The sequence below is a fragment of the Tyto alba genome, unplaced genomic scaffold, assembly GCF_018691265.1.
Source record: "Tyto alba isolate M040663 unplaced genomic scaffold, T.alba_DEE_v4.0 Super-Scaffold_10, whole genome shotgun sequence".
Lineage (NCBI taxonomy): Eukaryota > Metazoa > Chordata > Aves > Strigiformes > Tytonidae > Tyto > Tyto alba.
This window is the reverse complement of record NW_024881262.1, coordinates 15,171,235-15,197,736: the sequence shown is the minus strand read 5'-3', so window position 1 is coordinate 15,197,736 and position 26,502 is coordinate 15,171,235. Positions and strand designations below refer to the sequence as shown.

The window sequence follows — 26,502 nt, the reverse complement described above, 5'->3', positions numbered from 1 at the left end:
CAAAGCCCCATTTCCTTTAGAGGAGGAAGAAAAACAACAAAAATAAACTTGCAGGAGAAAAGACAGGAAGGAGAGAAGGCACCTCCTGAGGCAGTAAGAGCTGTCCATGGAAACAAAGGCACCTCCATGGTGAGTCTCAGGGCTCCCAGGATATTCGAGGTCCCAGAATATGGTGCCCGGACACTGCAGGTCCTGCACAGAGGCTCTAGTACCGGGCTTTCAAAGGCAGCAGGCCTGAAGACAAGACCTGTTCATGTAAAATGGTGCAAAATAGCCATGGCTGTGGCAGCTCTCCAGGCCCTGTGCGTTTGGCTTGCTCACACATCATCTGGAGATGGAAGCTTCCTCATGGGGACAGGCACGGAGCACGGGGCTGCTGACTCTCAGGGCTGGAGCTGGTGGTGTCCCACAAGCAAAGGGTATGCCCAGAACTTCTGGTCCCTGCAGTGCCTCCTCTGGAGGCTTTTCCTGCTGGTGAGAGCTTGGGCAGCTTCTCGGCTCTCCTAAGCAATGTTGAGGATCTCATCACAGGGTTGAGAGGACGATGTCACTCCGGCCGCTCGCCCATCCCGTGGCAGATGGAAAGGTGCTGGGGGGGTTCTCTGCAGCTGCTGAAATCCCAGCTGGGGACACGGCGTGGTAAGGCAGCCTTTCCCTGGGGAGCCAGGTCCCCACCAGGCCTGGCCGGCTAAAGCTTTCAGCCAGGAGCCGATTTCAGGGTGGCCTGGGGTGTGCAATGGGACAAGCTCACTTCTGCACTAAGCCAGGTTGGCTGCAGGTAGAACTTCATGGGTGGCGTGGCACGGCCCTGCCCCAGCCCTCAGCTGGCTGGATTTTATCTGCAGCTCCAGATTACTCTAACAAGAGGGTTTTCTTTGCTGGCAGCAGTCAGTGCCAATGCCTGCTGAGCCTTGTCTCTGAAGTGGACAACTGAGTAACCCAAGAAAACCCCGGCCAGTGTAGCCCATCCACATGTTTCCCCCGCAGGCAGTGCTGCCTTACCCCATGCCCAGCATGCACCCAGCGCCGCCTCGCCCCACGCACGCCCCACGCACGCCCCACGCACGCCCCACATGAGAACCGCACGCAGGGCTCCTCTCCTGCCCACCCCCACCGCCCTCGGCCTCCAACCCCTGCACCCTCCATGTGCTGTGCACGCACCCTGTACGCCGGCCTTGCAGCCGCCTCATCACCCAGAAATGTGAGGGAGGCTTCATTCTTGCATGAAGCGTTCAGAGAGCGTGTTTGGTGCCCCCCCCCCCGCCTTTGCCCTGGTTTCCCTCCAGCTCTCCTCCATCCTGTCCTTCCCCCCCCCCTCCAGCTTCCTGCCCTTTGAAGTGCCTCCCCTCCTCTGCTCCAGGGTACAAACTGCTTGCCAGATGGAGATGACTTCTCCCCACCCCACAATTAGGTGCAATTAAAAGGTTTTGCTTCCCCCCCCACACCCCCCCCCACACACCCCGAAACCCCTGCTCTGGTGTGCACTGAAGGTGGCTGTGCTCAGGAGCAGAGTCCTGCTCCGGGCTAAGGACAGGCAGGACATGAAGCAGGGCCCTGGTGTGTGCAGGCGAGCGGTGCCGGTGGGTGCTGGGGGTGCGGTTACAGGAGGGTTCTGGTGGTGCTGCAGGTGGGTTGGCCACTGAACACGTCCTGGCCTGGTGGCCCTGAGCAGGGACTCAGCTGCAGAAGCCTGAGCCTGCTCCATCCCAGCACGGGAGCAGCAGATACCTGGGTGCTTTCCGCCCTGGTCAGGCAGAGCCCAGAAATGTGCCCCTGGGGAAGGCGCAGCCGGCGCTTGCATGGAGACAGGTCCCAGCAGCGAGCTCAGCTGTCAGCTCTCATCATCTGTGCTTCGAGGCGTGCAGCGCCTCGGCACCCGTGGGGTGCCCCTTGGCTGGCAACAGCCAGCAGAGGAGTGGGGAGACCCCACGCACTGCAGCCCCTGAGCTTCTGAAGGTGCTGCCTTTGGCTGGGGTTGGGACCCATGTGTCTCCTACCAAGACACAGGTTTGATTCCACTGCAGTTGGTGCTGGCTGCAAGGGAGCTGATGGCTACAGCAAAACCCATCCCACATGTCATCCCTGTTCTCACTGGGACTCTAGGAGTGTCAGCTCTTGGTGGCTCGTGGCTTCTCATCGTCTCCTGGCCACGTCCCAGGTGCTTGCACACTGCTGCAGCAGGTTTCATGGAGCAAGGCTGGGTGAATGCCTCGCTGCTCCAGTGTGGCTTCGGCTGCAGGGTGCCGGGAGCCACAACTGCAGTGCCCAGCCACTGGGGCACATCTCCAGCAGGGCTGGCACTGCAGGGCAGCCCTTGGGTGCTGAGCAGTGCCCAGAGGCCATAGCGAGCATGAGCCTCTCCTGCTACAGCAGGGTGAGGGGCTTCCTCAGAATGGCTCCATCCAAGGGCAAAATGCTGCCACCACAGCCACGGAGTCCTCGCTCCATCCCGCAGGAGAGTGCTCCGTGTGCAGGTGCAGATATGCACACAGACGCACCTCCACGTGCTTGTCCTCACACACACAGGGCAAATGCTCTGCTGTGACCAAGGCCGGCTGTTCTGCCGTGCTTTCTCCTCTGGTTGCTCTGCAGGATGCAGGCAGCCAAGCTCAGGAGAAAAACTGAGCCTGCTGATCTGCTGTGGGGGTTGGATCTCAACCCTGCAGTGCACTACGCCATGGCAGTGCTTGTATTGTTTGGGTCAGGGCGTCTGTCCACGGTCTTTCTGATTTCTGATTGTGATACCTGTCCATATCACAAGAGGTGCAGATGAAGGTGGGGCTTGCAGGGCACCTCTGACATGGGCAGCATGAGCAACCCCAGCAGGGACACGCATACAGTGGCTGCCAAACCGCTGCGGGAGTGGTGTGCAGGCAGAGAGAGCCTCTGCCTGCTCCCCTGCCCCATGCCAAGTGTTGCTGGCAGGGCTGGCTGAGCTCTTCACCCCCGGCCGGCACTGCTGGGTCTGTGCTGGCTGAGCCGTGCTCAGCCACGATGGCCATCGAGGACCTGGGAGCACCTCGGCTGTGGCTGTGTTCCAGGGCACAGCTCAGCAGCACAGCCTCAGTAAGGGACAGGACTGAGCTACTTGTGGTTTTGGGGGTGGCACTGGGGCAGCCAGGGTCTCAGAAGTGTGTGTGTGCATCTGTGAGTAAGGCACACAGCGCAGCATGTAAAAACACACCTAGAGAGAAAGTCTCAACAGAGATTAGATTAAAAGAAAATTTAATTAAACACAGAAAGCAGCATCCTGTCTGTTACTCAACCTTCCTTGCATAACTCTCGGGACCGGCTGCTTTCACAGATGGCTGCGCTGCTGTCAAAGTCATTTGCTGGGCACCTGTTGGAAAAACTGCCAGGTCAGCACAGAGCTAATTGCACCAGCATCCTTCCTTGCAGTGAGATTTAACGATCTAGAGGAAAAATTGCTGAGAAGTCTTGCAGCTCCCCAGATGAGCCTGTGATGCCTCCTGCTACTTAATCCCTCCCCCTGTACTCCTGCAAGTGACTGAGATAGGGACGAGGACGTTGCAGTGGCCCCTGGCAGAGGGGGTTGCACATCCCCCCCGGGAGCACGGCGATGGCTGCTGCTGGGCCAGAGGGAGCAGGATGGGAACCACGGCTGTCCCCAGCCCCTCTCAAAGGCTGTGGGATGTCTCCCCTTCCCCTGCCGCTTGCACCCAGGTCTGAGGCTCTCGTGAGCAGCCCAACGGCAGCGAGCTCTGCAGCTGCGGGGCGATACCCAGACACGTGGGGTGACTTTGTTTGCCTGGGTGAGCAGCCAAGTTGCAGCCCATCTCCAGCTTCATACCAGCTGCAGATCTAAGGCAGCTGACTGACCTACCAAAAAAACAAAACACATCGAGGACCAGGGAGTGGCTTGTGCTAGTGCTGAATAATGATGATCCCAGCACGCTTATAAAATGATGAGGCAGAGCGCTCACCACAGAGCTGTTCCTTGCAGCCCTGGTCCTCTGCAGAGCATCCCAACGCCTCGTCAGCCAAGGTATGTTCCTGAATTAAGCGATTCAAAATGGGAACTGTGTTTGTGTCCGCAGTGGGGGCCATGCCCTGCAGCTGGAGGCAGACTGGGCTTTTCTTTTAAACTTGGGGAAAATGCTACCGTTGTTCCTGTGGAGGAGTTTCTGGCCAGGGAAGCAGAGCAGCCCCGTGCTGCAGGATCTGTAGGTGCCAACCTGCCCGAAGCAGAGCCCAAAATATGTGGGCAGCATCCTGGCTCCAGGGGCTGCTTGGGGGTGAGCAGCACAGCTCCCGCCTCTGCTCTGCAGGAAAACGTGTCCCTTCCCTCCTTGCAGCATGCTTTCGGGGGTCAGTTCATGTTTTATTTGATGTTGATTTGAGTCTTGACCAACTTCCCCAGCCTGCAGTGCTATGTACCTCCCGGCACATGAAGACCTCCCGGAGGCAGCTGCGCTGGGTCTCCCACTGCCTTGCAGGGCCAGGCAGCCCTGGCACACGTGGGGGTGTCCCTCTCCCCACGCAGGCTCCTGTACACTTTTGGCTTCCACGTCCCAGGGCCCTGGCTCTGCCCCAGGTCTGCAGCATGTTCCTGGTCCTCCAGCATTTTATAGCAAACATCTCTGCATTTCCCCATGCCTCAGCTTTGGACAGATGATGATGCTCCTGCATGTCCTTGGGCATTTATCACCCCTGCATCTTGATAGCTGTCAGGTGTGGGTGATGGGTACAAGTGCTCTCACCGGGAATTGATGCAGAGCTGCTGGGCATTTTGGGCTGGGGACTTACTTGGCACAGAGCCTTTGTGCTCTTCTCATGATCCTTTTCTCCTTGCTGCAGATGTTCTGTCCTTCTTGCTGTATTTCATACAAAGTTCTGCTCCAGGAAGGCCCCAGCTCAGCTATTTTCCTCTTCCCCAGGTCCATTTCCCACCTGCATCCCAGCGCAGCCATGCTGGGCACAGCAGTGCGGCTCTCGGTCCTGCTTGGCCTCCTCGGCGTTGGGAAAGGCCAGATGTTTCACATGGGACCATGCCCAGATCCACCAGTCCAAGAAGACTTCGATATCAACAAGGTGCAAAAAGCTTTCTAAAAATCTCACACTGGGTAGCCAGTTAAGGCTAAGGGGGCATGGGACAGATGGCAAAAACTGCCCGGGTGCATGGGGGGGCTGGCAGGTCTGGTCTTGACACCTTGTGCCGGCGCTGCCAGTGCATGTCTGCAGCCCCACTAACCCCCCCGCGGCCTCCTGTGCCACGGAGGTGGATGCTCAAACCAACCCAGCAGGCAAAACCATGCTGGCAAATGAGCCGGGCTGATCTGTCTCAGCTCTCTCATGCTAAAAGCATCTCTCTGGGCTTTCTTCTATCAGTATTTGGGGAAATGGTACGAGATAGAGAAGCTGCCGTCAAGTTTCGAGAAAGGAAGCTGCATCCAGGCAAATTACTCGTTGAAGGAGAATGGGAAGTTCAAGGTGATCAACAAGGAGCTGCTGTAAGTGTTTGCGCTCAGGCCATGTCCTCGCTGCAGCAGTGGCACTCCTGTCACCTCTCTTGCTGTCCTGGGCGGTCACTTTTCTGCAAATTGTCTGGTTTTGGGTCTGTCATTGCTGGGGGAGGCACACTGTGGTTGTACTAACTCTGCTGGGATAATGGGCTTTGCTATGGTTATGGCAAAGGTATGGGTCTGGTTTCTGCCAGTGCCTCCCTGGGGCTCACTGGGCTTCTGTCTTGTTGTCCAAGGTGAGTAGTGAGAAAATAGATCAAATGCACATGGTGACTCCAGTATGAAATAGCCGGGGTCTCCCCGCTGGCTGGTTTGTGATGCCCAGTGACAGCTGAGAAGCCAGATGCCCTGGGTCCTGCCCGAGATGGGTCCTGGGGTTGGTTATGGGACAGCAGCCACCATGTTGTGCCCCTGCATGTTGAGAGGTGCCTGGGCCCTGTGCTCCTCTCTGCTCCCCAGTAAAGAGACCCGATGAAAACGGGCAGGGAAGGTGAAGCACATGGATCATTTTTACTTAAGCAAATATTTGTCGGCCTTTTTCTGGAGCATTTACATTGCACTAGTAGTAACTGCTGTGTAAGGGGATAGGCAATTGTTGCCAGTTTGAATCAGTGAGCAAAGTGAATGCCCCGATTGTTCCCTTTATTATACTTGATAGTTTGCAATTATCCCGAGCCCTCCTGACTTTTGGCATGGACAGATGCAGACATTAATTCATCTGTTTCATCACCAGCCCGGCTGGTGGGGTGCTGCTGTGAGAGGCTGAATGAATGAGAGGGAGCGAGCGGCGAACGCAGCGCTGTCCCCTGCGCTCCCTGGCATGGCATGGGGACTTTGTTCTGGCTCACAATAACAACAACACAGCAACACATCCCTTGTGTCCAGCAGAGAGCCGCGTCCATGCCGCTCGCTGACCACGCAGCACTGTCTCTGCAGCTCCACGGCTAGGGCAGCGCCTGGCAAACAGCTGGCTATTTATTTGTGCCTGCATTAATCTGCGGGAGATTAATCTGACTGTTGGTGTCACCACTTCAGCAGCTCAGGACCCTGAAATGTCAGGAATATTTTGAGTCAAGTGTGCACTGTGCATGGCTCCAGCATCAACCCCTCGACCTCTTCTGCTGCTGGCAGCGTTAGCTTCTGCCTCCTTGGGTGTTCCTGTTTCACAGGGAAGCATGAAACTTTTCTGACCCACAGGCAGCGTCCAGGTGTTGAGGCATCTGGGGAAAAATTATAAGATGGGCAGCCCAAGTTATAGGGCTTGCTGCCAGCAGGGCAGTGCTCTGAACCAGCAGCAAAGCAAACCCTGGCTCACCAAGCAGGGACAGGTAATTTGTGTGCAGACGAATGTGCCGTGACCTGGAAAAAACACAGGTGATTAAACAGACATGAACACATGCCTTCCACAACTAGCAGGAGTTGAGCTGCTCTCTGGCACATCTGAGATCGGTGCTGGGATCCTCCCATCCTGTGCAGAGGGATCTTGCTCTCCCTCTTCTCTGTCACCATCCCCCTGGCACTGAAGCACACCCCGCTGGCAGGGGCATTTGGAGAGAGAGGCACCCTGGGGTGCTGGGGCGGTTTAACCTGGGAGAGCATTTGCCCCGCTGAGCCTGGCCCAGGATCTGGTGTGCCCTGGACACTGCTGAAACCGTCCCTAGGGTCAAGCTGTTCCTCTGGGGATGCTGTGGTTAGCTGGTACGTGTTTCAGCCACCTCTTGGCAGGTGGATGCGTCAGGAGGGATGATTTAGTGGAAGCAAAAAGAAAAAAAAAAAAAAAAAAGTGATTTCAGACTCACCTGATTTTATTTCTCGTCTTGTTGTTCTCCCCGTAGTTCCAATGGCAAAATCAACGAAATCGAAGGAGAAATCATGCATATGGATGTCAAGGAGCCGGCCAAGCTGGGTGTCCGCTTTAACTGGTGTAAGTGTGTGGCTGGGAGGCTCGCAGCCTCCTCCAGCTCCCTGGGGCCCAGTGGCCTCCGCAGCGCAGGAGGGCAGGGGGGCAGCGCCTGCACGAAGCCGGCACCGCTGCCGAGTCAGCAGGGCTGCAGAACTAGCGAAGCAAGAGGCAAAGCTGCCCCGGTGACTCCAGTGCAGCACAACAGGGCAATGGCAAAGGGTTAGGGCAGGTGCTGTGACCAGCAGGCAGTGGTTTAGTGATATTTATACATCATTTACAGCGACAGCCCCTGCAGTGCTGGAGTGCTCTTTACCAATGGATCTCAAAGCAAGGAAGATCAGCAGCATTACTGTCCCTCCAGGTTGTTTCACAGATGGGGACAAGGAGCAGGGGAGAAGTGGGGGAGGCAACCCCACAGCTGCTGCAAGGGCCGGGAGTAGGCTTGTGTTTTCCGAACAAAGCGATAGAGCTACTAGCCCACTCTGCCTCTGCTTATATAATAACTGTTAATAATGTGGTTTTGTTTGCTGTTTCTTCCCTTGTCAATGTAGCCGAGGTGCAGTGCATTTTATTCATGTTGCAGAGCACTTTCCTCTGACCTTAGCAACATTTGGAAAATGAGCAGAAGTCTCCTCTTGGCTCCTTTTTTATTCTGCTCCTTTACACCTTTTCCCTGGCTGTTTCATAGCACTCACACAGATGAGTTATTTGGAGAAATGGGTGGAGCAGGGGTACTTGCAAAGGACAATTATTGTTTATGAGCACAGCCAGACTTAACTATGCACTGTGAAGGCATCACCTGCAGCCATTTTGCCTGCAGCATGTGCAACTCCAGTTCGTCCTCACTGGGCGCGAGCCCCACAGAGCAGCGCCCAGCATTCCTGAGTGCGTCAGAAGTAAATCCCAGGGCACTTACGCCTGCCTGCTGGACCCACCTCTGCTTTCTGCCTGACAGCTTGAAGCTGGAGTGGCTGTCCCTCCACAGAGCAGATGCTTTGGGCACAGCAGCCTGATGGAGACCAGAATTTGGCCCATGTGGCGGGAGCTGGTGGGGCGGCAGAGTCATGCTGATTCCCCCCACTCAGGCTCCGGCTGGCTGAGTGGGGCAGTAGGTGGTGGGGAGAGGGGGTGGTGGTTGTGCCCCTCAGATCACCGGTGTGAGATCCCAGTCCTAGGGCTCCTTGCTGCCGGCACGCACCCTCACACGGCTACCAGCTGGGCTGGCTGTCGGTGGCCCGGCTGAGCTGTTCAGGTCATAGTGTTAACTTTCCAGCAAGATCTTCCTAGTCAGGGCTTTGTGACTTTCTCAGGTCCCTCTGGGGAGAACAAGGAGTCCTGATAGGCTTTTATAAATTATAGCTCCCTGCACTGACCACAGTTATGTGGTTCGTGAGCAGCAAAAGGAGCCATGGCTCCAGTGCTGCAGAGCAGTCCAGAGTCGGTTACTCATGGCGTTCACAGTGCCCTTCCTTCTCCTAGTCATGCCTTCTGCCCCTTACTGGGTCATCTCCACCGACTATGAAAACTACTCACTGGTTTACTCCTGCACCAACATCCTCTGGCTCTTCCACATTGACTATGCCTGGATTAAATCAAGAGCTCCCGAGATGCACCCAGAAACCGTGGAGCACCTGAAGAGCGTTCTCCAGTCCTACAAGATTGACACCGACAAAATGGTGCCCACGGATCAACTTAACTGCCCTCCCGAGATGTAACTCCTGGAACGCAGTAACACAGCGCTAGACCAGCGATGGACTTTGTTGCTTTCTTTATTAGCCACTAGAATTTCTCTGTGTAACAGCGAAATGTAATAATCCTTTCGCTAATGGTAGTCTGACCTGAGTTGCTCCTTGCTGTCATTCCCTCTATTGCTCTCGCCTGCTTTTTCATCTCGCACTGACTTTTGCAGAGTAACTGACTGAATCAAAGCTAATGGGTGAAGGAAAGAAACCCTGAAGTGCAGACATGAAGCTCTGCTGTTGCTGTGAGTCCTCCAGTACATGGATGGGAAAGGGTATGAAATGTGATACGCAAGTATTAGTTCCCGTGGAAAACCTTTTCTCATGTGCCCCCAGGTTTGTTTCCCATTTTTGTCTTGATGCTTCTGGGCCTGCTAGGAGTCTACGGTGTCTAAGCTACACCTCGGGCACTGCCTTCCCAGTGGCAACATCCAGACACGGGGACTGGGGATCTTGAATGTTTTCTGGTGCAGGCCTGTAGGTGTATGTTACTGCCAAGTCAGCAGACCTTCTCACTAGAAGTCAGATCTGGCACTTTGTATTTAAAATCTAAGAAGTCTGAAAATGTCCAGAAATTCAGCAGCGCTCCAGCCCCAGTGTCTGGATGTGACTTGCCTCAAGTGAGGCTGGTCCTGCATCCCTAAGGGGTCAGCTCTGAGAGCACCTGTAAGCAGACGGAGAAAGACAGGTCTGTTCCCTTGTCCTCTCCTCCCAAGGCTTCTTCCCAACCCCAAGAGACAGCAGGCTCTGCCTGACATCCCACCCATGCTTTTCTACGCGCTGAGTGCCCGCTGGCACTGCATCTGCCCCGGCAGGTGCTCACCAGGCACCGCGACAACTCTGCTTGAATAGCATTGATGCAACTCATTAAAAATGAAATCAAAATACCCGTATCGGGGCTTTTGTAGCTTCCCAGCTGCAGGACCTTTCCGAGCAGGCCGGGGAGGGCTTGGCGTGCAGGGGCTTCCCCTCCTCTGAGGCCACGGCACTGTGAGAGCGGGAACGCAATGCGGCGCGAGCAACCGTGCCTCAAGTGAAGTGGTCTGCTCCGGGAGCGTGGGGGGCTTCCCAGCTCCCTGGGATTGGATGCGGCAGCCCCCCCGGTCGCCCGAGCCGTGCCAGCAAGCCCACGCCGTGGCTTTGTCCGGCAGGGCCCCCCATCTCCTGCCGCTTCTATTGGCATGAAGAAATAACACTGTGGACCTAGAGCACCGTAAACGTGCAGGGAATGTTCTGCGTTTACTCTGGCGGGACCCTGACCAGTGTGGGAGTGCAGCAAAGCGCTTCCTTGCCGGCGTTTCACCCGTGCGGTGGGGTCGTGGGCGGCTGTGGGGGGGGGGTGTCCTGGCAGGGGTGGGGGGCGGCTGCTGTGCCGGAGCCGTTATCCCGCTTCACTTTGGCCTCCCAACAACGCCGTCCCCGCGACACACAACCACGGGCCGCACCCGCGTCCCCAGGCTGCCAGGACGGTGGGCGGTGGCCCCCACGGGTGTCTGATTTGCGGGGGGTGGGCCCTATTCCTCCCTGCTTCACCGGATCCCGGTTCTCTTCCGCACACGGGGCGTGCGAGGGCCCTGCGTGAGCGGCAGCAGTGCCACACGTGCCCGAAGCCTCACCCACGCCCCAGCGCCCCGCCTCGGTGAGGGGAAGCCCCGGGAGGTGGCCACGACCCACGACACGCCCCCCCTCCGCGTGGGGAAGAGCCCCGCGCGCGGGGGACAGCGCGTGCGCAGCAGCCGGGGCTGTGACGGTCCTCCGGCCGCCAGGGGGCGCTGCCGAAGCGGCGGCGCGGGGGCCCCGTTCCCGCTCCCGTGCTGACGCGCGGCGCGGCGCGGCGGGGCGGGGCGGGGCCGGGCGGAAGCGGGCGGCGCGGCCATGGAGGCGCCCTCGGTGCCGGCAGCCTCGACGTCGGGCGCGGCGGGGCGCGGGCCCATCAAGGGCATCCTGAAGAAGGGCGGTGGCAAGTTGGCGGTGGGGGCAGCCGCCCCCGGGGCGCGGCGGGCCAGCCCGGCCCGCGACGAGGACGAGCACGGGTGAGGGCCGGGCCGAGCCCAGCCCAGCCGCGACCCCGGCGGTAGTGAGGCGGCGGCGGGGCCCAGCGGGGGCCTCCCCTCCGGCCCCGCTGCCCTCGGCCGCCTCGCTCGTCCGCGGCCGGCTGCCAGCCGGCGTCTCCCGTTCCCTTGGGGCGGGCGGGGTAGCGCTGGGCTCCCCGCGCTGCGGCCGCCCTGCAGCACCGAGCCGCTCGCCGGCGGGGCTCGGGCTGTGGAAGCGCCCCGCTGGGGCTGGATCACCGCCCGGGGCGGGGGCTGTGGAAGCGCCCGGGTGGAGAGGGTGAGGGGAGCAGGGGAGGTGGGGTCGGGACTTGCCAGGAGTGCGATGTGAAAGAGCTGGTGCAATTCTTTCTGAAGTATTAGCAGAAGCAGTGCTACCTCGCAGTGCTCGTTCATACAGACAAATGGGAAGGTTTTACAGTTGCTATGAGGATATTTTACAGTTTGGGAAATACTCTTTGCCACGGGAGATTTATTCTAAGTCTTCTCAAAGGTAGCGTGTTTCTCTGCAACCAGAAGCATGTCCCTGGGGAGAGGACCTCTCCGGGGTTGAAACATAAGTAAGATGTATTCTTGATAGTGCAAGATTCATCTGTAAAGATCTCACAATTGAGAATGTGTACTGGCTGTGTGGTTTGTGTTTTGAAATGACAAGAAAATCTTGGTTTAATTGTAATGTGCTGAGTGAATCCAGATATGCAAGAAGTGGTCTTTAGCCAGCCAGCAGCTAGCTGCCTTTGACCAGTAAGAATTCTTGCACTTTTCCTGAGGTTGGCATCCAGTACGCGCTGCCTAACGCTGCTCTGAAACACCATCACATTGTGATGACCAGGGCTTGACCTCAACTCTGTGTTTACAATATCACTTTTGATGGTTTTCTTCATTTGGGCTCTCACTTAGTATTGCAAGGAGAGAAGTAATGATAAAATAAAATAAACATGCAGTTGGTTTTTTTTTTTTTTTTGTGTTATGGTGATACTCCTTTCCTCTTCAGTTATGTCAGGAATATAGTCAAGAGTCAGCCAGGTAGGAATGTCAAATTTCTGGTTTTCTGTGTTGACTGTGTTAAGTGCTCCTGCTTTCCAGGGAGAAATTGTAGCAACTGAAGGAATGAGATGATGTTTTTGAAGGAGATGAATGTAAATAACAATATGCTACACAAATATTGTGATATTTTTTTCCCCATTCTTTAGTTTCAATATAATGTAGTGCAAGGCATTTCTTACCACACTGAACACAAAATAAAACTGGCTGTTGGCAGCCTCTGTTTAATTTTCTGCAGTCTTTTTTGTACCATCTTAAAGAATCATCAGCAATTAAGAGTACAAACTGATGAACTGCATATATGGCATATTGGTTATAGTATACTGTAATTTATCGTGAAGCAGTTAAGTGGACAGTGGCCCAGTTTCTATTTCCTGTTTACCAGTGTGAGTCAATAAAGTCAATTAGGTTAATTTTGAAATTGCCTTGCAAGTTAAATGATATTGGCAAAACCTGGTAGGCTGCATTAGAAGATTTCCTGGAAAGATCAGTATAGGGTATTTAAAGCTGGTTTGTGTGCCGGTGTTATTTTTGGCAGTGCTTCATTAAATCAGTATCATTTCTGACTTCAGCAAAATAATTTTCTACTTAATTATAAATAGTACAGCTGTAATTTTTCCATGAAGATTAAAAATTAATGTATAAATTCATGTATCTGTTTTCTTTGTGCACCTCAATCAGCAGTCTCTCTGTTTATTTCTGGTATTGAAATTTAGGTCTGAATACCTTTAAAAATAGCTTCAGATGAAAGAGCTCATTGTGTCAGCTGCCATCCTTTAAAGCACCATGTTCAGTAGAGCTAGCATGTATTTGCATCATTATTGACCTTGCACCGTTGTTAGTGATGGTAAAATTCTTTGGGAAACTTCTGTAATGAAAACATGGTGGAAGAGGGAAGCTTGTGAAATTGGGACACGACTGGAATTGCATCCTAAGAGCTGAGATCGTGTTTTAATTGCAGATACGTTCTTGGCATTCCTGGTATACAGTATTTTTTGCCTTAAGGCTCCTGTAAGAGCCTGTGAGTGATCTGATATTTTACAGAGTGTGTGCAAGCACCTGTGTTGGAATGGGCCAGAGGGAAGCCTGCTGTGGTCAGAGCGAGTGAGCTGTGAGCGGTGTTGCTCTGAGCAATACTGCTGCAGAAACTTCTTGTCTGTCAAGGTGTGGTGTCAAAGTAAAGGATTTTATATATTTAAAGATGTGAGAGAATACAAATGAGAACTTGTGAGATTTTTCAAATCTGATTTTCCTAAGGAAGATTAGATTTCCTATTGCTATATGTGAAAGGCTGTCAGGAAGTATTTTCCTGTGACGGCCCATACTAAGCTCTATCATTAATGTTATGCTGCTCAGGCATGCCTAAGCATGCTAAATTGGAGACAGTCAAGGGAGGTGTGGGTTTTTAGAGCACTGAGTCACTCTCCTGTGATGGCTTTTTACATGGAGGGGTGAAATGACATGTTTGTTTGCCACTAATGATATTTTTTTTTCCTGTCTGAATTTTAAATTGTGCTTTGGGAGGTGTTTCACACCAAAGGCCTTTAGTGTTGAAAACTGAGTTTAAAGAAATGAGTGTAAAAAACCTAAACCACTAAAAGCTTCCTCATTCTTGCATTTCTGTCACTGAATGGCTAGCTGTAGGCTAATTTCAAGAGCAGTGTATGCCAAACTGATTCTCCTAACATTGCCAATATTATTATTGGGTATTGAGTTGTGAGCCCAGGCCATAAACCTTGATGTGCTCTGGGCAAGTGCAGTGAACACAAAGGGTGTGATGGAAGTTCCTCCCATCTATCAGATTTCCTCTTCAGTGAAGCTCTGTCTTGACCAGGGGCTGCGTACCACTGTCCAGCTGCTACGGCTAGTAGAAATTCTTAGGTGCTCACTATGTAACTGTATGATCATCTTATATTAGTCATAGATGAGCTTTAAGCAGGTGTTTAGCTGATGTTTAACTGGTGATTTTTCGACTCCTAAATAGATAGGTTTGAATAACTGGCATTCCTAGTCTAGAGCTCTTGCTTTGTCATCATGAAGCTCATGACTCTCCACCCTGCCAGAGCAGGCAATCTGACTCACGTGTTGTCCGCTTAGGTTGCAATCCTTGTGTTGCAGTTCAAACAAAATGATTAAATAGATCTGAAGCCTCAAACTGTGAGAGTTTGACATTGGTTACTGTATGCTAAGGGTATTAAGCTCACTTACTAAGTTCACTTAATTTGGCTTTGTTTCTGGAGTATGTCTGTGACACATAGGATTCAGCATCTATTTTTTTTATCCCTTCATTTTTTTTTTCCCCATTGCATTATGCAGTGTTCTCCATAAAATGTATTTAGTTTGTGCTTGGAGTTTTGCTTTATCAGTTTTGTTTTACAGATAACATTCCACTTGAGCAGCTGTGTTCTTGAGATGGAATATGTTTTTCAAATGTGTTATTTGAACAGTGTCTAAAAAAGAGCAGTTAAGTTAAAGTCTTTTAGCCAACTGGCCCCACAACCCCATCTCCCCCCCCCCCCCCAAAAAAAAAAAAACCCAAAGTCCTGTAATATTTCCTTCTGTGAATAATAATTTGCAACAGGAATATGTTAATGCATAAGTTAATATTAAATAGCGGAATTATTTTACTCTTCCAGAGTTAAATTATTTGATTTAGTCTAAGCAAAAGACTACTTGTATGAAGCTTGCAATAACCTTTTTAGAGAAAATGTGGAACCTGATAGTTTCTATTGATTAAACATTTCTGTGGCTTTTAGACCAGTGGAGGGGCGACTCCTCCTCTAGCCACAAGGCAATTGCTTTCTTTGTGGCTTATGTATTTTGTCAGTGCTTTTTTCTTCTGCAAATATACATAAAATGGTAAATTCTCTGATGAAATTCTAAATAATGTACCATCACTGGTGCCTGTCTATGTAAAATGTGAAACTCCCTTGGCTTAATTACAGCAGTGAATCAGTTCTGTTTTATGATTCCAATTTAGGATGACAAATGCAGTATTAATAACCAGAATGTTCAGTGCTATTTATTTTACTGCAGGAACTTATTTGTTGGTTGGTATCATTTATGTAACAGTTCTGGTAATACTCGTAGCAGGTCACTGAGCAGAGGTAAGGTGGAAGTTACTTGGTTTTGTTGAAGTGTTGTGGGTTGTAGTAAGAGGAAGAATGATTTACAGTGACTTGTAACAAAAGCAGGCAGTTAGCAGGACAGCAGTTGAACAGGACTGGTAGCCTGAGAAAAATATATGTATGTATATGAATAAGAATACATTTATAGATCACTGAGTTTCTTTAGCTATTGTGAATTGTTAGGGAAATAAAGTTGCACAGAAAATTTGTCATAGCTTAACTAAAGTATGTACAGAACAGTATTTAATAGCCATGCTCTGAACATGCCTGTGTGTCATAACAATATTCTTTATGCTTAGGATGTATTAGAGGTCAAAAGACATTCTAAACATTTGTTCTGTGGCCAAACAGAACTAATTGTTTTTAGAATATGATAAAATTTAACTTTGTTTTCTTATTTCAGTAAAAAATCCCAGAAGTGGGATGAAATGAACATCATAGCTACATACCACCCAGCAGGCAAAGATTATGGCTTGATGAAAATAGATGAGCCAAGTACTCCTTATCACAGGTAGGCTTGCTAAACTGCTGTCCTAAATGATGCCAGGTGACACAGTAGCTGTACAGCAAAATTGACTTTTTAGATTATGCGGTATTTATTATAGCTGATTGGCTGACAGACTGTGCAGGCCTACTAGATATATGCAACATACTCACATTTACAGAGCTTCTAAATAAAGGCTTTTAGCTGTTGAGGAGAACTGTTGAAAAGGATAAAGTCAATTTTTAGGCTGTTTATGTCTATCAGGCTTTAGGCTTTGAATGGAATAAGTCTGACTTGTATTGATTTTATTTATTTTCAGTTAACATCTGTATATTAGAATATAAAGTTGTCATATCAATGTTTAAATTAGATTTGGAAAGTTGTTGAAGTATTAAAGGAGTCTTTTAATTGAATGTTTAAAGGTTTTAACTGTTTTACCAAGCGAATTTTAAGCAGCAAATTATTGATAAAGGCTACTTTTTGTTTGCCCTTCAAGCATGGTAGGAGAAGACGATGAGGATGCAGTGAGTGATTCAGAATCAAATGAGCCCTTAAAAGCAGATGTGTTGAGTAAAAAGTAAGTATTGTCATAGAAAGTTGACTTAAATGTTAAGATAATTTTCTCTTTCCTGGTCAGTTTTCCTTTATGGAAAGGTGTTGCTGACTTCTCTAGAAGTCAGACTTTTACTATTGTCAAATTAAGTAGTTTTCAGTGTTTGATAGCACCGCTGGTACTTTAAACCCCTTGCAGGTTGTTAGTACACATAAATATGGCAAAAATAATGAACAAAGCAGTTTGTATCGGCGTTCTGAAATTTTATGTATTTTAAACAGTGAAAAACTTGCTGTTCAGCATTTTATGTTGCCTGATTTATATAGACTGGCAGCTGCAGCTGAAGGTAAAGGACCCAAGATTTTAGCAAAGCAAGAGGAAAGCAGTGAGGAGGAGGAAGAGGATGAAGAATTAACACCTGAAGAACGAGGTAGGTATAAGTTGGGGTTTTTTGTTTGGTTTGTTTTTCTGACAAATAGTTTCAGTTTTTCAGTAAGAAATACTTGGGAAGAAAAAGTACTATCAGAAAAATGTTGACTTGAAAATAGAGATTGAATAGTCTTTGAAGGGTAAGTAAAAGATTGAACAAATGTGCTGTTTCTAATCATGACTGTTTGGTTCTATTTATAAACAGGAAGTTGCTGTTCCTGGCTGCCCCCTTGTATACAAGCTTAAGGTGTGGGAATTCCTCTTAAGAAACCTAGACTTCTCAAATAAGAAGCTCTTTTGGTTTTAGGGTGAGGGAGTAGTTCTTAATCTGAACATATTTCAGGTAGACTTAGCAACTCAATGAGTACTGCTGCAATTAAGATGCTGCTAATTGCTTGCAAACATACAGATGATATTTCCGTTGTTTTTAAAGCAACTGGTAGATGGATCCAGCAGGAAATCTACATTTGTTCCAAAGCAAATTGCTTCAACAGAGCTGTTTTGTGTTAGCTTGGGCTAGAACGTTTTGAGTCAAACAGTAATACTTCTAAGGTTCCAAGCTTGCATTATCTAGCTGTTGCCTCTCATCTTTCCTGGTTCCCACTTTGAGTATGTAACCTTACTATTCTAAAGGAAGAAAAAAACTGTTGGAGCTGCCAATAAGCAAAGTTTAATTTAATTATAATGCATTACTGTCAAACTTGATAATGTTTAATATATAGAGCAAAGTTAGGCTTCAAGCCATGGAGAAAGTGGAAAATATTTTCTACATATGGTAAATATATTTCTCATAAGTGGCCTTTGGTAGCTAGCCAGGAGTCAAGTTGGATATCTGCAAAAGTTCATCTTCTATTCCACTAATTTGTCCTTAAGTTTACTTAGAAATGAGTCTTGTGAAACTTTGCAGTTTCATATGCTGTTACTAGATGCTCCTCTTTGTTCAGACTTGCTCTTAATTTTCTTTCTTTTAAAAATGCTTCAGCCATTCCAGTACATTAATTACTAGCCTTTTTGTAAGTCAGACTTGTATTAAAGAACACTCCACTGTTTGAATAAGATTATTTTAATTCAGTGATTGCTTGATCACATAAACAATGGACTTTCAAGGTAGGAATAAATTTGTCCTAGAAAGCAGTTGGTTCCTCTCTGAAGAGGAAAGAAGTTGATTAAAAAGAATAAATAAATATTTGCATTTGTTTGTCCGCAGAGAAAAAGAAGCAGTTTGAAATGAAGAGAAAAATGCACTACAATGAAGGACGAAACATCAAACTGGCAAGACAGCTCATTGCAAAAGAACTACATGGTGAAGAAGAGGATGATGACGAGGATGAAGAGATGCACGACGCTGCAGATGTAGAAACAATGAATACAGAATCTACCGAACATGGTGAGCTGCTGATTAATCAAAAAGCGTGTTTTAGTACTGGTGGTCCTTTCAGTGGTTGGGAAATGAATACACTCAAGTGTGAGAATGAATAGAAAGAAAGGGTACAGTATGTACATAAAGCTCAGTGTGCAATATTGCATGCTGTCTTGATAGGTAGAGTTGTAGTACGGTACCAAAACCATTGGTACTGCTAAATAGCATGTGGGCTTTTGTTTGTTGTGAAGTACAGAAAAGCAAACACCTCTGCTTTGTACTATTTCCCCAGCATAACTGACTCTTGGTAGTGAAGTTGACAGCACCCCTTTTAAAGGAAGAGTTGTCTTGTACAGAACACTTGAAGCTGTGCCCACATGGGAGAGCCTGGCCTTACGTTGTGATTCAGTTCCCGTTCTGTTCCCAAACTATCCTGTAGCCAGCAATGGGAAACTAGCTTGAATGCTTCCCTGTTGAGGAGTGTATCGAAATTCCTAAGTAAGAACTTCTGTCTTACTGTAATGTAAAACTGCTGTTAGGACTTCAATACACACTTGCCCTTAAGCAGTAATGTTCACTTCTGTAGATGGGATAAGACCCTCAGCTTTGCTTTTAGTGCATCTACTATAAGAAAGTCTGGGATGTTTAGCTGGGAGCTGTTTCTGGAACATGGCTTCAGGGCTGTCTCTTGATAAGAAACTCGTAGAGCTATAGTGGCTGACACCTTCTCTGTCATCTTTAAGCTTCTCTCTGGGTCAGAAGGGTAGACTGTATAATAACAAAGTCTTTGGTTTTTGTGGTGGCCTTCTGGTGAATAATTCCAGCTGTTCACTACCCACCTCTGTGTGTAAAAGCACTTTGAACAGGTTTTTGGCATTAAAAAAAAATAGACATCTGTTGCTGATGAGACTAGTGGCAATGAAGTCTGTAAGCTTCATTCATCTGTTGCTTGGCAAAGCTATGAGACACTAGCACAATCTGCAGACTTGGGAAGATGCTGCATGGGTTTAACTTGGTTCACATTTGCTTTTCACAACCATGTGAACTAGGAACTCTTCTAAAAGTAGTTTAAATTCCACACTATAAAAATGTGATTTGCGAAGTTGTGTGTTTTAATATTAAGTTCTGTGGATTGCACATTTTAGTCCCATTATTTATTACAGGAGGACTAATGCCTTCATAATTGCTCCGAAGGGGTCATTTGGTATGTGTCTGAGACCCATTAATGGACTGACTTTATCCACTAACTTAACATACGCCTTATGGCTATTTACTAGAACTTCACTCTCCAGGGGAAAGGAGAGCTCCAATAAGCAACCTTATGACCTTTCTCCATGGCTTGAAGCTGCCATCTCTCTGCACTCTGCTGTAAAACAGAGGCAACTCCGCTCCCCAGCTGCATTCGCCAGTGGAAAGAAGGCACACCTTTGCAGCATTTTTCCATCTCTATTGTTGAAGTCCATTCCACCTTGCCTCATAACCAGCTTCAGAGCCACAACTGGTAATTATCAATTTTAGACTGCTCACAGCCAGTAGATTCCATAAACATAACTGTTTGCCAGTTTATCAACCCATTAATTAACTGGTTCACCTCCACACCATGGCATATAGAAATACTTTCCATTAACTTGATGTAGTTCTCAATTCTTCACTTTTGTTTTGTATCATTCTGCTTAAACCTTGATGTTTCATTATCTCCTAATCTCCTATAGCAACTGTCAGCTTTTGGTCTTTGCCTGATCAGTTCTTCTGAGGTTTAAGTACTGGTCTCACTTTTGCAGCAGCTTGTGAATTGAACACCCTCAGACTGATCCATGTGTGATTCTTTGTGGCAGGGTTGGTCAAAGGATGATGGAATATGGACAAACTTTAAGCTGCTCTGTCTTCTGCCACTGCCCATACTTTAAGAAATTCCTACATTGAGATGATAAACGTTCAGCAACATAGCTGTGTTAAACGAAAGTCAAAGTTCTACTGAAATAACTTTTTTTGAGATGACATCTCTTGATCACTCTCATCTGTATTCTGAGGACACAGAAGAATCTCCTTATTCATAAGTTAATTATACAGATATTAGGGCTACAGAATGTTTCTCAAATAGCTGGTTTTAACACTTGCTATTTGGGTGTTTTGGTAGTCTGTGCCTTTATTCATGCCATGCTTTTGGTCATGTTAAGCAACTGGGTATTTAAAACAGTATTTCAATTTGGTCGTTTCCTTCATGGAAGTGGATCAAAATGCTAATAATATTCTTGTTCCTGAGATTCCCCTGTTAGGACTGTAAGGATGTGGAAAGATTATTAACCTGGATACCTTTCAAGAGCTTTTCAACTTCAAATCGTATTCTAAAGTGCTTTCCTATGGAGCAGAAAAGGAGGGTTTTCTTTTTTTAAAGTGTGTTGGGTGATGCAGGAGCTTGTTTCTGTGGTGGCTTATTTTGGCATCACTCTGTTAAACTGACTAACAGCCTTGATGCTTGCTTTTAACTGCAAAGGAAATATCTGTCTTCTTCTGCATGTTGTTTTGTAGCTACATTTTGGTAATTTCTTCCATTTGACTTCAGTTCTTCTGAAGTTATGGAGAGCATCTGGTGATGTGGCTACTACTCACCTATTATGTCTGAGATTGTAAATCTATGTAAGTGAGAGCTGGCATGCAGTGTTTTTTTCTTCCAGTAGAATAACATGACCTCTGTAGTACTGATGATCATTCCGGGTAAAGATGTGATATGAGGCATTTCTTACTGGTCTGTTGTGACTCTAGGGCTCCACTAACTCCTGGGTTGTTTTTCAGGCCGTTTGAGGCCCTCTTCTCATGGGGAAGTTTTTTTATCTGTGAATATCCCTTTACGATTCTGTGCTTTTCTTATCCAGTGTTCTTTTCTACCCCCTAACCATGTCTGGTTTGTTTTTGAGCAAAACTAACAGTACTCTTCTAATTTCTACACTCCCCTTTTGAAGAAGAGGCTAAAGACTTAGGACAGGTTTTTAAGAAGGCTTCTGTCAGATACAACCAAGTCTGCTAATAAAAGTTGCACTTCTTGGTTACAGACTGAGATTTCTTGGTGACTGAAGTGAAGATGGCCAGTCCAGTCAGTAATGGTGAGAACTGTTTGTATATTTTTGCCCTTGTCTTCATTGTGGGCTACCAAGTGTTTTAAACGGATGGGTCATTCCTTTCTTGCCTTGAGTAGCTGTACCTTATCCCATGTGTATGAATTCCAGAAGCCAAGCTTTTTGGTGGAAAATAAAGTTAAAGTTGTAATATACTGCATTAGGACTGTTTGCTTCAGCATTTCAGCTTCTCTGCAATTTCTCTGGCTACTCCCCATTTATGACTCCAGGACCTACATAAATAGACTTTGCCAGCACAAGTGACCTTTGTTCCTCTCCATAAACACTTTTCCTTTAACAATTCTCTGAAATCACTGAAGGCAAGATTCCTGATGTAGGTAGATTTTAAGCATGAGAATTCTGTGACCTGTCTTCTGCTATACAGAAGTATCAGTTGCAAGGGTGTGATCTATGTCAGTTCAATTGACAAGCAGTAAAACTATTGTTCTTTGCTTACGGTTCATTTGCCATTCACTGCTATCATAACCCTGCTCAGACACTGCTCATCAGTTTAGCTCTCAGTTGACCGGGTGTGTCCCTCTGGCCTTGGGTAGATACAGAATACAGTGGTGTGTTCTTAACCACAGTGAGCATCACCCAAAAAATGACTTAAGTGAGAAGGCTGGGAGCAAATTGGTTCTGCTTGTTAGCTATGCTGTTTGCTTGTCAAACTTCACTTGTTACCAAGTTTAACTCATGCCCAAGCTTAACCGGCCTTTTTAAAAGATTATTATCATCTGGAACGTGGTTTTATTTGATCTTTGCTTTATGCCACTGAATTGTCAGGTGTATATATACATACATATATAGACAGAGAGAGAGTGGGCTTTTTATATGAAAAGCACTAATGAGAAGGAGCTTTGTCTGATTTATTGCTGTTCTTTGGCTCAAAACCATGAGTTTAACGACTTCCTGAAAAACACAACAGACTCTGCTCCTTCATTTATAAGCTTGTTTTCTTTTAGTGTCTCATCTGGAATTGAAATTTGAACTGGAAAGTGCTATGCTTGCTTGTGCTTCAAGGAGCTCATATGTTCTGCAAATTGATATCTCTCAACTCCAGAGTTAAATCCTCCCAATTCTAGGGGTGGTGAGCATTCAGCTCTTGGTGTGCTGACAATGGTGTTAGCCATTCCTTCAGAACACAAGGGTGAAATAACTTTTAGAAGCTTCTGCACACTCAAACTAAAAGCTTGTATATTGCTGAGAAGGGTTGGCAAACATTACCTTTGGAGAATCAAAGATGATTTCAGGAAGATACTTGTGTGTGTTTTGAAAATATTCAATGAGTGTGAAGAATTATATGTTTTTTTGTAATCTTTCTCATGCAGCACATGCTACTCGTGACCAGCTGGAAAGTAGAGTACACAGTATAGAAGAAATTTGTCCAGAACTGTAACTGCTTGTCAAAGACACAAATATAAACACCGCTTCATGATTTTTGCAATTAAGGCTCTTAAATATTGAGAAGCATATCAGTTACAATGTTGTATTGCCAAGAATGTTAATTTTAGACTTGTCCATTAGACAGAAAAACCTGTCTAATTGATTTATTCTTGTGCCTAGTATTTCATGGAGAACACTGCTTCATAATCTGTTCAACCAGAATGGCATTCCCTGTATGCATAATGCTGATTATCTTGCGTAATGTACTGTTACTCTTCATGCTTCGGAACAGACAGTATCTCTTGTTTTTTCACTATTTATTCAACAATGTTCTAAGTGTGGTATCTCCTATGGAAAGGTTTGGGATTCAAGAGCCAAACGGTACAGCGTATATCCGATTGACATGCAAGCTATTTATCAGATGTGTTAAGCAGTTTAGAAAGGGATTATTTAAGTCTTACAACTTTGTTGTAAAATGTTGACCTGTTATATAGATTTCAGTATGTTATGACCTGTATTTTCCCAGTTTTTACATGAAGACCTGTATTCTTTTTAAGAGTGGTGTTTGGAATCAGTTGTTTAGTTTCTGACTAAGGTGATACTAATGCCTGGTGGAGGGAATGTTTTTACACTGGAAATGTGTGGACTTGAACGTTGCATTTAACTGTCATTATCTCATCCATTGGGACTGGATGTTTTGCGAAGCTCTCTGGCTTATGAGAACATGGAAATTCCCTCCAACTTTTAAAACTACATTGACTGTCACTCTTCTGGCTCTTGTTTCAAACTTTCGGTCCTTTCCAGTTGCACGAAGAGTGCTTGTGCTACTAGCATCTGAGGAAAAACACCCAGCCATGAGCAAATACACATCAGGACTGTGAAGATGAGCTGAGTTTGGGTTCTGGCTGTTCTTTATACAAGGTAATTGTTGATGATCTCCTACTTATTTGCGGTTGGTAGCCTGCATACTGAAAACCACTGGTCTGAATCTTCCTGTATCCACAGCAGATGCTTTTGTAAAATGAAGGCTGTTTGGAAGAATAGAAGGGAAAATGCCTAATTCAAATACTTGTTTACAGTGTGGTTGTATAGCCCCTGTAAAGAGGGATTTGGAACCTCCAAACTGCTGTAAACAACTTCCCATTCAGTAGAAGTTGATTGGTGAATGTTCCAGTATTCAGAGTAGTTCCTGGGTTTATCACACAAATGAAGTATACAGTTAAGCTTTAGCTTGGTTATGGAATACAGTGTGTATCTTCATTTTGATCTGAATTTGATATGTTGCAAAAATCCATATAGATATATGGATCTATTTTAAAATGTCTTTTTGTCCACTGTATATGTGAAGTTGAATAAAGGAATGAAAGTTATTTTACAGTTATATGCATTCCCAAGTGTGAGCTTTCATGAAACCCAGGGAGATTGAGAGTGAATAAGGCAATAGGATGCTGTCCTTTGACAGATTTGTACATGAATAATTCATTAGAATGGATGCATTGCCAAAGATACCCGTGAGTTGTGCTAATTGGGTGTTGCAGTGTGCCTTCCCCATCTGTCTCTTCTCCTTAGTAGGTAAAAGGGTTGTTGGTTGTGGGATATTTACTCTTCTAAGGGCCTGAATCAGGATTAATAGCATCTTTTCACAAGAAAGAGTTGAATTCTTGATTCAGTCCAGAGTGGTGATGCCAGTTTTTCAATATGGAGAATTCTGTTTCTTCCTATATCAAACATGGTCATTTCTATAGATTAAACAGGGGCAAAGCATTTAAATACTTCTGATTCCCAAAGTCACTTACTGTAGCTTTTAAATTTGCCTCCCAAGAATAGGATTTCAAACCTTAAAGTTTGCTCCCTTTATATACCAGCTTGCAGTGTTCTGCCTGTTGGAATGTCTGTGCTGAGCTGTATTTCAGACTGAGCAGCTGACAGCCTGGCCTGCCCCAGCAGGGCAGTTCGGTCCTGCTGAGCGCGGCAGCACTCAGCAAAGCCCTGTTACTTTCAGACTGGGGTGTGAGCGGGCCAAGATCTGACCAATGTGTGTGGGTAAAGCAGGTGTCTTCTATGATGCTGTAAAACAGACTATTGGTACTTTGTGATAAGTACAGGTGGGTACTTCATACCCACAATTACGGTGTAATCCATCAGAAGCAGCTCTTACATGAGCTAATGACCTGCCCTCTTTGCCCCCACGCTTTCTGCGTTCAAGACCTCATTTTCATTTTGGTGCTCAGCAAGGGTACTTTATACCCTACAACGCCTGCAAAGCATTTTGTTTAACAAACAGAAAAAACTTTTGCTAACTTCCAGTTAGAGACCTTTCCTGTAATGGCTTCCAACATCCTGGATGAAATGGGTATGCAGCTTTGAGGGAGGTACAGTATACATAAATGCATGAAGATGGTTTTAAGTGAACCTCAGAACGTATAGTAGGTCCCTTCATCAGTCAGATGATTTTGAGCTGTTTGGGTGATCTTCATTTTTCTGTGCCACCAAGCCCCCAAGTTTTAGTAAGATGCCATTTTGGAACTTGTACTAGTTTTAGTTACGGGTTTTATTAAAGGATTTATTCTCCTTCATGCTCTTCAGTGCTAGCAATAATTCTGTTTGTGCTTCTTCATCTTGCTCACCTGGAGTGCAGGCCGATGTACCTGATACTGCTTTTAACTGAAAGGCTGCTTTACTTTATTTACTTCGTGTGTTTTAATAGCTAACCCAGGCAGGTTTACTTTGCAGTAAATACAGATAGCTTTTTTTGCAAAAGGATGTCTGATTTCCTTCTATTCTGGATATATCAATTATGGTTCCCTGCTGAATGGAGACAAGGGAAGAAAAGCCTTTTCTCTTTTTACATTTGATGGATTGCATGCACATCTTAATTTTGTGGTGCATATGGTAAAATTTCATTTGTATAGTAAAAAGTGGGGTAAAGAGGAAACAAGACATGCAGCCCTTACTAATGTGGACATTGAGCTCCACAGCATCATAATTCTGAAGCTTCTTGCACATGTTTAAGTCCTCAAGCTGCATCCTGTTGAGAAAAAAATATTTTCAATATGCTTCCAATAGGAAGATCACTTGCAAATAAGAGCCTTAACTCTGTCTTTAAAGTTCTTTTTCCTGTCCTTGAAGTTTCTTTCACACTGAGTTGTATGCAGTTTGTGGAAACTGCAAATATTTTTTTTCCACAGCTTGTTCTTGTGTTAAACTTGTATATCTTTCCAGAACTCTGTTTCTGTAATATGCTTTCTGTGGTGTTTTATTATACCACCTCACAAATGTAATTATTCTGTTTGAAACCAGTGTTAAGTGTCACAAAGTAAATAAACCATTGTTTTCATTAGTGCCCTATGGCAGTAATACTAGATGTATTGGTTTGAATTCTTGTAGCTTTTTAGAAGAAAATGGCAGCTACTGTAAAGTTTGCAGTGTTCATAGATGAATACTTCACCCAATATTGCAATTTCCTCATCGCTGCAAACAAGGAAGTACGCTTTAGTGTGACTTCGATATACATCAGTTTGTACATACTTTCAGATTTTGTAGTTGCTTGGCTACCTCCATGTGAGGGTGGATCTGGGGACCTGAATCATGAATTGAAGTCAGCAGCACCACACCAGAGGTTGCATTTTTCAAGGTACTTTTTGTGCGTTGAAGGATTAAAGCAAGACTGGGCTGTCTCCTCGTGGTCAGCACTGACTAATCACTTACTAGCATTGAGTAAGGGAAGATGACTAACACTAACTCCTTAGGAAGTAAAACTGTATTCCAAAACAAAAGAGCTGGGCTCTCTTTTCAATTGCACACTTCAGTTGAAAAGTAGATTTCACCA

At 46.9% G+C, this 26,502-nt stretch overlaps 2 protein-coding genes across 6 annotated transcripts; both read left to right on the top strand.

Moving 5' to 3' along the window:
• The first annotated feature begins 3,881 nt into the window (after positions 1–3,881).
• APOD (apolipoprotein D) lies at positions 3,882–10,010 on the top strand. Its single transcript, XM_009966122.3, has 5 exons — positions 3,882–4,006; positions 4,899–5,052; positions 5,350–5,471; positions 7,319–7,407; positions 8,866–10,010. Exons 1-5 carry the CDS (start codon positions 3,924–3,926, stop codon positions 9,099–9,101), a joined length of 684 nt encoding a protein of 227 aa, XP_009964424.3. The 5' UTR covers positions 3,882–3,923; the 3' UTR covers positions 9,102–10,010.
• Positions 10,011–10,944: 934 nt separating this feature from the next.
• PPP1R2 (protein phosphatase 1 regulatory inhibitor subunit 2) lies at positions 10,945–26,030 on the top strand. Of its 5 annotated transcripts, XM_032986822.2 has the most exons (8): positions 10,945–11,158; positions 15,752–15,859; positions 16,329–16,409; positions 16,712–16,815; positions 18,022–18,201; positions 19,520–19,675; positions 21,225–21,275; positions 22,619–26,030. In XM_032986822.2, the coding sequence occupies exons 1-7, from the start codon at positions 11,001–11,003 to the stop codon at positions 21,227–21,229; spliced, it is 792 nt and encodes a 263-aa protein (XP_032842713.2). In that variant the 5' UTR covers positions 10,945–11,000; the 3' UTR covers positions 21,230–21,275; positions 22,619–26,030. The 5 variants fall into 5 exon arrangements, with proteins under 5 accessions (XP_032842713.2, XP_042652709.1, XP_032842716.2 ...); XM_032986825.2 differs by lacking the exon at positions 19,520–19,675 and having other exon boundaries at positions 10,946–11,158; XM_042796775.1 differs by lacking the exons at positions 21,225–21,275; positions 22,619–26,030 and having other exon boundaries at positions 19,452–19,642.
• The last annotated feature ends 472 nt before the right edge of the window (positions 26,031–26,502 follow it).